A 15282-nucleotide genomic window follows, 5' to 3' on the forward strand; every position below is an offset into this window, starting at 1 on the left:
GTCTATGGGAAAATAGCACCCTCCTCCCTTAAATATATTAATGTTCTTTAATCTAACAGTAATATTTAAAATATAAACATGAGTTTTTTTAAGACATCCAGTGCAAAATAGGATGAAAATCTGACAAACATTAACTAAAAATCTGTTTTTTTTTAAAGGAAAGGGAAGGGGGGGGGTTTAGTCTTTCACTTGAGGTGCACTACCCTTTCTCTACTTACTGCTGCTGTTAATCTAAATCTAAATATGGCTCCCTTGGTTTAAATATAGAAAAAGTGTTTAGAAGCACTCTTCAGACTGCAACTAAACATTGATGTGCAGTATGTGCGTAACAGGGGATCTTTTCAAGTATTTTTACAGTATTACAAATGTGTGCATAGTGGAAGAATTGTGGGGTGCACAAAATGTCCTAAGTTAGTCAACAACAATATGGAAACAAAAAAGGAATTTATATTACTGATAAATTAGCATTTTTGTCATAAATTCACAGATCTAACTGAAATTAAATCAGTTTTTCTATTAATAAAATACATTTTTTTTTCAATGTTTGCAACTTTCTTTTCTTTCAGTCAGAAAGCAACAATGGAAGGTTAAAAAAGACCTAAACGAATTTGTATAAAAATGGAAATCTCACTTTATAATTAAGGATTTTTATCGGTTTAAGTTTAAAAAAAATGTGTTCTGTTTTTGAAAATCTCATACCGTTCAGAAATTTAACATTTTTCTTCATAATAACATTTAAAAAGCGATGAGTTGCCATGTTGGGACATGATTTTGTCCGTTTCCGCTTACTGTTAAATATCAAGGCCAATCCCCCCTTTTGGTCTCAGGGAAATGCATTTTATTTTACGTAACAACATTTCAGCAATTTTAGAAACTGGTAGGTTGATCTGAAATTTTAAGAAAACGCTTTATGAGCACCCTCAATCAGCTGTGCCTACCTTCGTGCACAAGTCATTACCTTTTTCAGTCATTTTTTTTTACTTCCGCAAAGGAGGCTGTTTTTTGGGGGGGATAAATCATACCTGGCAACCTCCATTCACAGTCGCTTTCTTTAGGCTTCATCCACATACATATATAAACGGGTTCATCGGCTCAAGATGGCAGATTTCGACGAGCTCAGCGAAGAGGAGAAGGTATTACTTTAAAAACACACATAAACGTATATTATTGTGTTAAAAATGTGTATGTAACAATAGAACCGGAGTCTGTATAGACCGAATTAACAAGGAGGAACATAAGTGCTGGTGGAGCTAGCTAACCCAGACCACAGTTTTTTTTTTTAGAAAATTTCTTGCTAGTTTTTTAGTGTGAATTAATTTGTATTATATTTAGCCGCCTTGCCATTTAATACATTTATTTTGATTTGTGTAAGAACGAGATGTGCAAGAAATTTAAGTACTTAAAAAGAAAAAATAAGACAAGCTCCGCTAATGCTAAACGAGGGGAAGTAGGGCTACTTCCTACATTTACTGTTGAGGATAATGACAGCATCGGAGCAAACACCATCCACACCCAGTTAGCGTCTAGCTTGTTTTACTCAGGCATTATTAACATTAGGAGTTACGTAAAGTTGCACCAACATAATTGTTTTTGTTGTGATTATTTTAGGAGCACGTTTTGCGTCCAAAACTCGGAGTAGGGCAGATGTTGTAGTGTGATTTTTGGCCTTGTGGTGGTTAACTTTACTGTCTACATCAGGCCGCCACACCATGACTGTGTAGCTGCTTGCACCATCATGTTAACTGTCAAGAAAGGTGTTTATGTAAACTTGTGGCTGAGTGTAAAATGTTAGTCCTGAAATACATTCTTGAATCAGTGACTACAAGTTAGGAAATTATTTAATTTGTAAAAAAAAAAAAAAAAAAAAAAGATTCCATCACAAGTTCTAATACTTTGCAAAACCTCTCCCCAACGAAAATTTTGTTTTTGGTGTTTTTAACATTTTCTTGTGATTGAGGACATTAAGAAAATTAATCACAAAATTGCACTTCTGAGTATTTCTTTATTGAAATCATGAATCAGACAAAAATTGCAGTTGGTAAAATCTTGTAGCTGTGACATATGTGCTACAATTTATTCTGATGCATCCACTTGCAGACAAATGGATTGGATCCATGAACGCCTTTGTTTTCCTTGTCTGAGCCGATATCTACCACAAACCTGTACGGCTGGATAGTTTCAATATTGCTCTCCGTTTTTGTTGCACCGCTAATGTAATGTTAGGGTTGTAAGGCAGCGAGGGAGTGTGTAAATGGATGGATGCTAGGGATTAAGGGCAGGCTTGCAATCTGTCAACCACCCCGTCCACAACTCAGAAGCTAATTTTGAATTAACTAATACCGCTCTGCAGAACTTGTCCTAGAATTTTTTTTTTTTCGATTTTGTTTTTATTTATTTTAATTTCTCTGTCTGTTTTTGCTTTTTATTGTGAAGAGCTCAGAGCTGCACAATGTATGAGAATCACTTTTTATAAATAAAGTTTGATTTGATTTGAGTGGGACTTTAACCTGTATCTCAATAATTTGCAGGTCCGAATTGCATCCAATTTTGTGCTGCATGCTCCTCCAGGAGAGTTCAATGAAGTTTTTAATGGTAAGTGTTTATACATTTGCTTTATTTTAGCATTTAAAAGTGTTTTATTTTGTCTTTTTATTTTATCTATTGAGTGTTTAACTGAATAGAGATGCTTTATACGTGCAAATATTTTTCAGATGTGCGAATACTGCTCAACAATGATAATCTTCTCAGGGAGGGGGCAGCTCAGTGAGTTTTTCTTTGTACACTCATTTTAATGGAAAAAAATATTATATACTAGAATTTATATATTTATGATTTTCTTTTATGCAGTGCCTTTGCTCAGTACAATATGGATCAGTTCACCTGTGCAAAAATCAATGGATATGAAGATCCGGTAAATATTTGTTTATTTTGAATGATGTTTTCATTTGTTTATTCATTGATCTTAACCTACTTTTTTCATGTAGGTTCTTATAACCGAGCACGGCGACTTAGGAAACGGGCGCTTTTTTGATCCGCACAACAAGATCTCATTCAAGTTTGACCACCTGAGGAAGGAGGCGAGTGACCCCCAGCCTCACGAGGGCGAGGCTGGCCTCAGGTCTTGGAGAGATGCCTGTGACTCAGCTCTCCGGGCCTATGTTAAGGATCACTATCCCAGTGGAGTCTGCACGGTGAGAGCACTCAGAAAATCTGCAGTGTAGCTGATGAGTTCGGCAGTGCTCACTCGATCGTCCTGTTTTATTTGCGTCAGGTTTATGGAAAGACAATCGATGGGCAGAAGACCATTATCGTTTGTATCGAAGGCCATCAGTTTGAGCCCAAGAACTTCTGGTAAGGGGGGATATTTTTTGACACTCTTCCTACTTTAGTTCAGACTTAAAGCCAAGTAGGTTACTTCACTTTTGTTACCAGTATGATCTTAAAGCTTCGAATGATATATATTTTACATGTTGTCCTTACAGGAATGGTCGCTACAGGTCTGAATGGAAGTTCAGCATCTCGCAGTCCACAGCACACGTGACTGGAGTCTTAAAAGTTCAGGTATTTGGATATAGATGCAATGCAGATTTTGTCATTACATTTGTTAATTTTGTGTTGATGTTTCCTCATTTCCTTCTTTTATACTAGGTGCATTATTATGAAGATGGGAATGTGCAGCTGGTCAGCCATAAAGATGTACAGGAATCACTGACTGTCTCTGTAAGCCTTTAAATTTTGCTTTGATTCTTGATATTTCTCTCGTGTTTCTAGTGCTTTTGTAAGTCTCCGATTATGTCAATATTTGTCTAATAATCACATATTTATTTGAGCAGAACGAAAGCCAAACTGCAAAGGAGTTGGTGAAGATAATTGAGGATGCAGAAAATGAATATCAGGTAAACCAAAATTGTTTTTCTTCAAAAACAAACAAAGTAGTGTCAGAGGATGGATGATTTCCTAATCTTTCTACCAAAGAATCACTTTGATAACACATGTGAACCCAGGATTATCGATTCTCTCTCGAGACTGTTGTGGCTCAACTGTAGTCAAATAAAACAATTGGAATAATCAATCAACTCTAGATTTTACGAGGGGATTTAGGGAGTCTAGTTTCAAGTCCTGAAACACTATACATCCAATAAATTTAGCCTAAAATGACTGATGCAAATGTACCTTTTAATAAATTAAAGTCTTTTCTTGATCTTTCTTAGCGTGCATCCTAAGCAGCTAGGCTTTAGTGTAGCTGTTCATCTTAATTTGACGACATGATTTTTTTAAATTTGTGTGAAAATAGAGGCTATTACACTCCAAAGTTAAACATTTTCACTCCATTATGAGTGGAATTATACTTTTAGCTTTAAGACCCACTCTAATGAAAATCATATTATTGGGGTTTTTTCTCTTTTGTTGTAGCATTGTTCTCGTGATGGAAGACGCATATAAAACAATTTAAGAATAAAACAGAATTTCTGAGTATTTCTTTTTTCAAATTGTGATGGATAAGGAAGCAGATAAAAACATGCGGTTTAAAAAAAGTTTGGGTTTGTGTGATGCAGCAACTGTCATGAACAAGTCAAAGTCTCCCCTCTCTGCTACAATTCTCATGCATCCACTTGCAGACAAATATATTTATTGACGTTTACATTTTCCTCGCGTGAACTTCCATCTGGCTGAAAACTGTACGACTGCATAGCTCTGATATTGCTCGCCGTTCTGTTGCTACGCTAATTTTAGCTTGAGCTTGTGAGGTGCTATAAGTTACCAGGAGAGAATGGGAAATATAGAGGTGAATTTTTGATGAACCACTGCTGCAGTATAGAAAATATATCTTAAAAAATGACACAAGCTTTTTGATTTTGGCTAAAAACTGCATGATCATCATTAAAGACCACTGGGGACGATTTTACTGAAGAAAAAATAAAGTCGGAGTGGGACTTTAAATGTCAACCAGGATTTCTTATGCACCAGCTTTGTTTTTTTTCCCCCTATAAAGTCAAAACTACCAAATGTTGCACTTATTCTACAAACCTGGAGGCTGGTGGAAGGGGAGCGATTTCTCATTGACTTCCACTTTAAAAATTCAGATTTTGAAAAAAAAAAAAAAAAAAATGGATAGCTTGGTGTTGATACATTGTTTTGATACTTACCTCTCTCTTTCCTCGTCTTGACAACTTATTTTGATTTTCACCGGAGGTCAAGGTTGCATATATTCCATCCATCCATTTTCTGAATCTGTCTTTTCCCTTTCGGGGTCACGAGAGCTTAATCCGGCTACTGCTGGGTGAAGGCTGGATACAGCCTGCATAGGTCGCCAGTCTGTCGCAGGGCCACAATCACACACATTCACACGTAGGGACAATTTAGAGTAACGTCAACAAAAAGTCAAACTTTAAATTGTCTCACCTATTGGCATTTGTTTAGTTGGGCTCTCAAAATTGTGTCTAACTCATTAGGCTCCATTTTTGCTGTGACTTTAATTACCAATAATTGATGTCAGAAATCATCTGTGCAATGCATGTACTTATATGTAAGGAAAAAAAAATAAAGCTCCCTTTTATAATTTTTTTTTTGTCCCTAGCTATATTAATGTTAAAAAAAAAGTGTGAAAAATTATGTTTATTTTTCTTTCAGGTGGCCATCACGGAGAACTATCAGACCATGTCTGATACCACATTCAAAGCCTTACGTAGACAGCTTCCAGTCACCCGCACTAAGATCGACTGGAACAAGATCCTTAGCTACAAGATCGGCAAGGAGATGCAAAATGCCTAAAAGGAAAAACCTGTCAGTTTGACCCCCATTGGTTAGAGAGAAGCTGATGTAGCTTAATGTACTGTATATATCCTTCCAGAGGGTTCCAGGTTCTTGAGAGTGTGGTGTTGGGATGCCTTCATTTAAATTGGAAGTGTTACTGATGCTAATCTGTGAACCTTATTTTTCTACAAATTCTGCCTTTGGTGACACTGTGAACGTTTGGCTGGTCTCTTATCATTCCGATTCTCGCATAAACAGCAAATATATGCACGTTTTCCAGTCCTTCAGTGCTTCAAAAGGACACAAGTGAATCCTAACTTTTTTCTGTTTTCAGCTAGTGACTCTGCTGTTGTTTCCTTAACAACAGTCATCATTCCTCGAGTGCTTCCACTATTTCTTTTGGGTATTTGTTATAAAAATGGGAAATTGGTGTATAGACTAGACTAAAACTTTTATCTAACTGGAAATACTCAGTTGCATCAAGACAGTCAAATTATTAATTTTTCCTGCATTCCTGTAGCTGTAAGGTTTAAACCGGCAGGTATGCCAAAGCATAAATATATTCTTTTCCCCTTTGGGGTGTCGCTTTTGTTTTTCTCTATCCTGAACTGATCAAGTATGGTGTTCTTTTTGCCAGCTGTCTGCCTTCAGCCTGTGCTATATTTTTTATACAAACTGTTAGTACATTTATTATTCATGAAATAAAAATATTGCACAAAAAAAGTTAGCTGTGTGATTGTCTTTATCATCATTACTGTTTTTGTGTGCTTTAATATCAAATATATATAAAGATATTGATGTGTGGAGTTTACATTTAGATAAACTGATTCTATTTTCTATATTTAAAAAAAAACTGTTCTTGTCAAATAGAAACCTAAGCAATATTTCGAAGTTGCTTTGAAGCTAAATTACGCTTCTAGTATTTATAGTTTTAAATTAACAAACTTGACAAAATAAACATTGGAAATTATAACCGGACTGAACTCGCAATTACATATTCTAAAGTTGAAAATAGTACTTTAATAACCGTTCATGATGCATTAAAAGTAAAATTTTATAATATATCCACCTCAAAAAGCAACTTTTATTATAAAATGTTAACTAAGCCATAGGGAACTACGGTAGACGACAAGTGACATATCAGCTAATGAGTTTATTTATACGCGTTCAGTTCTCTTTCTAGAACTCGCGACCTAAATACTGGTTTGCACAACAAAAAGAGCTATAATTTTATTCTATTAACACGAGAGAAAACTCTCTCGTTTAGTAACGAGTTACTAACATGTCACCACAATACCTGCTGGAAAATAAAATATTGGCAAAACATGGCCTTTCTCGCCTTCCGTAGCATCAAGAGTCGCTTCAAGAGAACACGGAAAAAGTTGATGCGCGGATGTGATGGTTTTAAGAACGTCCCCCTTTTTTCAAGAAGTCACATGTAGACAAAGCTCCTACCCGTGAAGCATACCAACATGTCGAGTCTTAAACAATCTTTGCACTTCGGCTTGGAGTTTGTCGCCTTTCTGGGAGACCGAATGAACGGCATCAATAAAGACGAGCTTCGGTGGATCTACAATAACGACTTTAAGGAGCGGTAAGCTTGAGTTTCTGCATCCGTGTATTTGTCTGTTTTTGGGTGGGTGTGTCATAAACGGTGTTGACTTTGACAGGGATGGAATAAAGCGCCCTGGTTTTTCCAAAATCTACTACGCTCTGCGGGAATACAACAAAATCTGCATAGTGAACGGGGACGTCTACCTAAGTTCCAGAGCTGTGGTGAAGTTTTGAGCTGCTTCCTTTCGTTTTTCAGTTTTATCCAGAAACCCCAAAACATAACAAAAGTCGAAATCTGTTGCAAAAATATGTTGCAGGTTCACTTTTATTCCAACCAGTGGAGAAGGCCTCGAGTAAGACAACCTAACCCGGGCAGGTGCGAGCGTCAGACGGCAATACTGGCGCTCAACGCGAGGGACCCAAAGAGACTGTGTGCAGAAATCCTCCAGAGGATGAGGGTGAACAGGTACGCCTCCACTTATTGTGGTTCCCCAACTTTTACAGGAACTTATTGCATTAGGAATGTATTTTACTTGTTGCTGTCACCGTTATAATTTTTTGTGATATTTTACTTGTGATTTGTTCAATATTAATTAACAACAGACAAACCCATCTAAATGGGAAGAGTTCATTGATAAATACAATTCTGTTACAAACTATTTTCCTTCCCTTTTAATGGTAATGCAATTAATTTAAAGACATTTTTGCTGGATGTAGTTTCTCAGTGGCAGTACTTTTGGTCTGGAATATTGTCCTGGAACAAGCCCGCCCCACTTCCCATTACCCATTAGTGCTGCTACAAATGATTATTTTAATAGTTGACTAATCACTGATTCTTTTTTGCAATTAGTCATGTGCAAACTGGATGAAAAGCACACATCTTAACCATTATTGGCTATAAACTTACTAAAAACTTGATGTATAGCATTTCCTGCGATAATGCTAGTGTGAATGCTGTAAGCTGAATTTGGCTGCTAAAGATGCTAATGCTGATAGCTGAAAACAATGAAGCTGATAGCCAGCTAAAATAATAGTTAAAGTAGAGTAAAAAACATAAAAAAGCTCATGTTAGCCAAAACAGCTAGCATGCAGCTGAAATATTAGCTAAACCTCAAGTTAGCCTAAAAACCTTAATGCCAAAATAGTCCAAAAAGCTAGCAGAATGCCATTACAACTTTCAACTTTACTACACTCTGTCTCCATATATTATAATGTAGCAACTAATTGACTATTAAATTAATTGTCGATTATTCATCTAATAAATAACACAGACATAAATTTCGAATAAGCTTCTGCTGCGCTGCAAAAATAGGTTTTAAAAAACAACACAGGAGTTTTAATTTTGGCAAAAAAAACCTGCATAATCATAATTAAAAGACCATTGGGAATGATTTTGCAATAGTAAAAAAATATAATTGGAATGGGACTATTAAGTTCTTTGGCTTTTAAATTTTGTTATACTTGTATATTAATTCTGCTTTATGGCTTGTCTTCTCTTTATTGTGTTGACATTTGGACCTTGAGTCTCTAATAAAAATGTAGCAGCAGCAGGGGCTGTGAAGGATGGATGTAGACAGTGGATGTTTCAAAGATGGAAGTCTTGAGATATATCATTTACTATATGCGTAATGTGAAAGAGCCCGTTATCAGACTCTTAACTTGTGGGGTTGAAAAGATGAAGAGGTCATCAATAGAAAGAGTAGAACTGTTAGATTTGGATAGAATGGGTTTGATTTCCACCAGCAGAATTTCATTTATAAAAATGGAATCAGAGCAGAATTTTGACTCAATAAAGCAGAAAGTAAGGGATGTGGGATGAAGGTCTTAGTTAAAATAATAGAATATCTAGAGCGGAGTGTCATTTGCAGAGTAGTAGATGTGAAAACTAAACTTACAAACAATTAAACCGAAGAGGAAGTTTCTAAGTGATGAATAGTAGGGGCCCCAACAAGTAAACTTGGGGTACACCTGAGCTAACTGAGATAGGAAATGTCTTCAACTGGTGAAATCCTCTACATTTAAACAGTGTATTCAATATGAATTTCTGAGCCAAATATAGTGTCAGAATCCGTTTCATATTCCTAATAAATGTGTTTAGTTCTGCTTTTCTGAGAATTAACATCTGTCACGTTGACGTTTTTTTGCTGGGTGGATTATTATTATTATTATGAATTTATTAACATTTTTTTCCCTTTTTATGAACCAAACTGACTAAAGTTGAGGGTCGCTCCTTCAGTTACACTTCCTGTGCTTCTGTTTTACCAAAAATGAAAGCTTAACTCTAGGTAAATGTGCTCTGTGGTGTGCAACAGTTGCACTACTTAATGCACAGTCACGATGGTTGAGTATAAGACTGTTACATTTCCAAAAGCAAAAAGGAAAAAAAGCCTATTTGATTTTTTTGGATTTTTTTTTTTAATTAGCTGAAACTCTTGAGATCTTTTGGTCATTTACTGAAAGTGAAAACCAAAAAAATCATACTTCAAACGTTCAGAATCAACATCTGCACCTGCTTTCCTGTTTCTGACTAAGCGTTGCAAACTACTTCCTTTTAACTGTAAGTAAACAATCGGACATGCATTTTGCATCGAATGCAGAAATATTGCAGCCTTGAACTGTTCAAGTTTCGTATCTACCAGAAAGTCCCTTCTCTAATCAGAGAAGACAAAGTTTCGTCTGTGAGATGCTGCTTCACAGTCCAACAAGGTCGTCTTGTGGTTATTAATCAAATGAGGAGTACAACACTTCCAAGTGATACAACTAGACAAGGTTGCAAGGTATTTAACATGAAACATTAGCTGAATGACCTCAGGGTCACATTCCTTTCTTTTTTTCATTTGTAGGTTCTTTACCATCAAAACCGCAGTAATAAATCCCTCCGGAGCTCAGGTATTTAGTACCTGCAGGCAATAATTTACGTTTTATCTCTTATAGAAAGAGGTATCAGCCAGATCTGGTGTAATTCAGAGAGCTTTTAGATCCATCTAGCTTCAGGGTCACGGGGCTGCTGGAGCTCAGTGAAGCCTGCCACTCTGTTGCAGGTCCACACACTCACATTTATACCCAGGGCAATTTAGAGATACCAATCAACCTGTAAAGCTTGTTTCTGGACTGTGGGAGGAAGAGCAGAGAGAACCCAAACATGTACGGGGAGACCATGTAAACTCCACACAGAAAGGTCCCAGCCAGGATTTGAACCTTCTCGCCTCACGGTTTTCCCCATCGTTTAACAGTCCGAGCTCCAGCCATGGGAGTGTGAGTTAAGAAGGAGCAGGGTGACTGAAGCCTTTTATTCCCTGAGCAACCTTGTAAACTGGTTCTGAGTTGGAGACGAGGTCATCTTATCAGCGATAGTGGGGCTTCCTCTGTTCACTGTTATGACTCAGTGAATGTATTCCCACAACATTAACATCCTTCAGCATCAGACTATTGTGACATTGCTCAAAAAAGAAACTATGAAGCAGAATTATTCTGTTTGATAAAGGTATTCATATTTTTATTTATTTATTTACTCGGTGTATGACTTAAGCTCTGAAGCAGCAGAGACCCTCTGAGATGAACTGATGTTATTTATGGCTTTGGATGACTGTTGGCTGGTTGCAGTAAAAGAGTAGCTTTGCAGAAGTTGAAGAGAGATGGGGGTTGGGAACCAAGGGAAATAAAATGGAGGATGGGTTTCGAGATACACTTCCTGTCACTTTGAACTATAAACCTGGGGATTTTCTTTACTCCAAGCCCAACGTTTTCTCTTTAAATAGCTTAAACCTGAAGTTAAAGATAAAAAATGTGTTTTTAACATGTTCTTGTGACATTTTTCTCATGATGGAGGACAAATATAGACGCCTAAAATAGCATTTATGAGTATTCCTTTATTCATACTTTGTTGTAAATCTGGAGCAAATGAAAAAAAAAAATTAATAGGAGCTAAATTGTTATGTTTAGAATTGCACTCCATTCTGATGCATCCAATTGTAGACGACTAGATCCATGCACGTCTTCATTTTCCTCGTCTGCGCTGGCATCTGGATCAAAACTGGACAGCTGGATAGGTTCGATATTGCTCACCCAGGGTTTTGTATTGTCAAGAAAAAACTTAGGAAATTGAAAATGCAATTTCTGGGTCCTTGAAAAGTTTGTGAAAAATGACATTTTCTATAAAGTTTTGGAAAAGTCATGAAATTTTAAAATTTTGGTTGCCAAAAACATAAAAATAAGACAGTTTATTTTTGAGATTTGCATTTAAATTGTAAAAGAAGTTCAACATTGCGTTTATCATGTGGAAGTTTTGTTGCCCCCCCCCCTACAGCAATGGTATAGTCCAGTCAGTAGTTAGCTCGCACACCAGTGTTGCCAGTTTAGGCGGTTTCCAGATCAATTCTGCGTTTTTTATTCTGATTTAATGTTCCGAATACATTAGTGTTACTAAAATGTATTTATTTTCAATTTGGAAAATTCACTAAAAGCGTTTTTGGAAAAGTTTTGGACAAACATTGCTAAAAAAATGTACAAATAATGTCACCCTTTTTGTTGCAGCGGTAATGATAGTTTGGAGGGGCTGTAGGCTAGTGGGAGAGAGTGTAAACAAAGGGATGATGGGAAATGAGGGAAGGCTTACTCTGTGCCAACAGTTTTGCCCACAACTCAGAGGCGAATTTCTAATGAACTTCGACTATTCTGCAGAATATGTCCCAGAAAAGGACACAGGTATTTTGATGTTGGCAGCATAATCTTAATTAAATGATCTGCGGGATTACTTTTTAAATTGATCAAAGATGATCGGAGTGAATCAATATCAAGTAACCCATTACAGTGTAAGCTCATAGATATAAATTGTGTATCCTCTTTGCAAAAAGAGATGCAGATCTCCTGCCACTGCTGCCTTCAGCAAAGACAGACATTTTAAAAATTCTGTAAAATGTTGAGTCAGATGAAGTTTTCCTGAATATTTATTACCCCGTTTGACCTCTCTCACAGAAAGGAGATGTTAGCCGACAAAGGTGGCGTCATAATCACCTCAAACCCCATGGCGATCAGTGGAAAGGTTCAAGTCTCGAAGAAGCCCCTCGTTGTCAGCTTTCACATCGTCAACAGAAGCCCAAACTGCATCAACTTCACCTTCTACCACGCCATCAGCAGGATTCGTTGCTTCAGCCTCGAAGATGAGAGGAGGGTGTCCAGAGTCAACCCCGTGTTCCTCTATTCTGGTAAGGTGATGCTCACCATCAATTCCCAAACACCCCAAACCTGCTGAGGAGATGCCGGATAACCTTGGCTCCCGCTCGCCGTCTTTTCACAGAGGAGAGTTACGATGTGGTGGTTCGCTGCAAACTCGATGAGTACGGTTACTTCCCCGCTACGGTGTTCTTTGAGTTCCAGCCGGACGTGCCAGAGGCCACTCCTTTCTACATCGTCAGGGAGATAGAGGTTTCTGTGGAGCCCTCCCTGGAATCAGTGCCCGGGCCAGTAGCCCCCTATAAGCCTTTCAAGAAGGCTGCTCGCACGCCTGTCGCTAGAGTGGTTGTAGATGGAGTGCCTCCAGTCTAGTAAGTCAAAATGTTTATTGATTTAAAAAATAAGTTAATCATAGTTTGTCACAAGTTTTATCAATATTTTGAATCCAGGATTTGTCTTACATTGCAAAATACATTTTAGTTTAGCTTTTTAGGTATGAAATGCTTCCATTTAGGTTAAAGATGATGAGAATTAGCTACTGTATCTTACAAACGGTACAACCAAAGGGTGTTTTCCACTTCTCTGTTAATAAAATATTGTTGTTTTCAGCTCTGGTTCTCAGCGCATGCCGGCCAAAGTGAAATTAGGAGAATACACTTACCCCCGCTACCTGAAGAAACTGGTAAAACACAAGATGGAGGACTCTGAGGTCCTCTCCTCAGATGACAAACGGAGGCTCGCATCAGTGAAGTGAGAAAGCACCCCCGATACATCCCAAATCCCCTCTCCTTAGTGAGGGGTATGATTCCTTAAACTCCTCTTTGCATCTTTGCTCATTTGTGCAGAAATCTTCTTGATTCTTCCTTGGATATGGAAAACTACTCCAAGCGATTCCACCTCCTGCTGCACTTGGAGGAGCTGCAGATGGAGGTGGACATCCGGAAGTACGACCTCCACGGTCAAACCATGACTCTGGACAAACGCAACAGTAAATTTCTCATACTCGAAGTAAAAAGATTATTATTATTATTATTTCTCTTTTTTTTTTGGTGTGTGTAAAGAAAACAGTCTTCTGCCCTCAAACACAATGTACACGCCAGAGAACATTTGTGCTCTGCAAAAAGAGGTAGCCTAAAAGGGAAGGAACACAAAAGAAATAATTAGAAAGTACTAAAATGATGTATCCATACAGCAAGTAATTCCTACTTAACAAGAAATCGTAAAATAGGCTAAAATTTGGAAACGATGAGTTCCACACAAGCATTCAAGATGGAAAAATAAGCTAAAAAAAGCTAGCAGTTAAATAGTTACTTCAAATTGAATTTTGTAGTTTCAAGCAAATAATTAATATTTTTGTAGTTTTTTAAAGTAATTTATTTAAATTACAGTGTCAAAAACTATTTTAATAAATATAAATGACTCCTTTTAGAATAGAATGTCAACAAAATAAGAATATGATTGGCCCATCTTCATAAATCCTCATAAAATCTAAAACTTAAAAGCTGGTAAAATATGTTGATTGTTTAAAAATAAGGTCTGAAATCTTTGCAAGTAATAAAAAAATGCTTATAAAGATAAATAAACTCAGATGGCTGTGGAACACTAAAGTAGAAACGAGCTCATGCTGATGTTGTTTCAACAGGTCCCTGGACTTGCTGAGAACCGTCCATCTGTTCTTAGAGGAGACTGTGTGACAGTGAGCAGATCTGAGGACGCCGGCTCTGAGATCACCGTTTACAAAGGATATGTTCACAAAATAGAGCTAAACAAGCTCATGCTTGGCTTCTGTGACGAGTAAGAGCTTCAAAACAGATCCCTTACTTCAGGTACCGAATAACTATCTCTCTACATTTTATGTGTTCCCTGTTTTTCCACTGATTTCAGGTTTGTGGCGAACTTCATCAGTAATATGAAGTTCGATGTGGAGTTCACGCTCAACAGGCTGACTCTGAAGCTACAGCATCGGGCGGTCGACATGGCAACCAAAGCAAATCCACTCTTGGACGTCCTGTTTCCGTCTGCTGCAGCAAAGTCGAGTTGTTCTTTGCCTGAACTTAGGTCTGTCATAACTAAATGAAACTAGATAACTAGATTTATTATTTTATTAACATTGCATTTCTCTATTGCTGTGCAGCATGTTCAACCGTGGTCTGGAGGACAACCCAGAGCAATGTAAGGCAGTCCAGCACATTGTTGCAGGATCATCACAGCCGGCTCCGTATGTTGTGTTTGGGCCTCCTGGAACTGGAAAGACGGTCACCCTGGTTGAAGCTATAAAGCAGGTATTCCAGTCAGGATCTGTGAACAGATGAGCCCTTTGGAAACTAAAGTTCTAATTTTTGCTTAATCAGATTTTTTTTGGTATTGTTTGTACCCTCAGATCCTAAAGCTGAATTCATCTGCCCACATCCTCGCCTGTGCGCCCTCAAACAGTGCATGTGACGTGCTGTGTGAGAGGCTGCTGGATTCCTTCTGCTCCTACCAGGTGTATCGCATGAATGCTCAAAGCCGAGACCCAGCCAGTGTCCCCGAAACCCTCCGGGTAAGGATCTGCTACATGTGTAAACATAAAGTGACAAAAATTCATTTTGTTGTGATGAAATTTAATTTTTTTGCCTTTTTTCCCCTCTACTGTCAAAAGGGTTCTCCCATTCAAATCTTTATTGGCGTTACGGCTGCATCTAAAAGCTTTATTTTTATACTGTTTTCAGAAAAACTGCAATCTGGATGAGAAGCTGGGCTGCTTTTATTTTCCAGACACCGAATTCCTATTGAAGTACAGAGTCATTGTTACAACTCTGT

General features: G+C 37.6%; 2 protein-coding genes across 2 annotated transcripts in view; both read left to right on the plus strand.

The window, feature by feature from the left end:
• Nucleotides 1–993: 993 nt before the first annotated feature.
• LOC112145358 (F-actin-capping protein subunit alpha-1) lies at nucleotides 994–6438 on the plus strand. The gene is made up of 10 exons (XM_024270525.2): nucleotides 994–1133; nucleotides 2529–2592; nucleotides 2712–2763; nucleotides 2848–2911; nucleotides 2985–3191; nucleotides 3272–3351; nucleotides 3483–3561; nucleotides 3649–3720; nucleotides 3834–3896; nucleotides 5632–6438. The coding sequence occupies exons 1-10, from the start codon at nucleotides 1098–1100 to the stop codon at nucleotides 5770–5772; spliced, it is 858 nt and encodes a 285-aa protein (XP_024126293.1). The 5' UTR covers nucleotides 994–1097; the 3' UTR covers nucleotides 5773–6438.
• Nucleotides 6439–7095: 657 nt separating this feature from the next.
• mov10a (Mov10 RISC complex RNA helicase a) overlaps nucleotides 7096–15282 on the plus strand; it is a 14540-nt gene continuing 6353 nt past the window's right edge. The window contains exons 1-11 of the mRNA XM_024269715.2: nucleotides 7096–7348; nucleotides 7425–7530; nucleotides 7626–7774; nucleotides 12283–12512; nucleotides 12605–12851; nucleotides 13090–13230; nucleotides 13326–13488; nucleotides 14123–14274; nucleotides 14365–14538; nucleotides 14615–14762; nucleotides 14861–15022. Coding sequence (XP_024125483.1) covers nucleotides 7227–7348; nucleotides 7425–7530; nucleotides 7626–7774; nucleotides 12283–12512; nucleotides 12605–12851; nucleotides 13090–13230; nucleotides 13326–13488; nucleotides 14123–14274; nucleotides 14365–14538; nucleotides 14615–14762; nucleotides 14861–15022 — 1794 coding nt within the window. The 5' untranslated portion in view covers nucleotides 7096–7226. The remainder of the gene's footprint in view (nucleotides 7349–7424; nucleotides 7531–7625; nucleotides 7775–12282; nucleotides 12513–12604; nucleotides 12852–13089; nucleotides 13231–13325; nucleotides 13489–14122; nucleotides 14275–14364; nucleotides 14539–14614; nucleotides 14763–14860; nucleotides 15023–15282) is intronic.

This window comes from Oryzias melastigma, linkage group LG5, assembly GCF_002922805.2.
Source record: "Oryzias melastigma strain HK-1 linkage group LG5, ASM292280v2, whole genome shotgun sequence".
Lineage (NCBI taxonomy): Eukaryota > Metazoa > Chordata > Actinopteri > Beloniformes > Adrianichthyidae > Oryzias > Oryzias melastigma.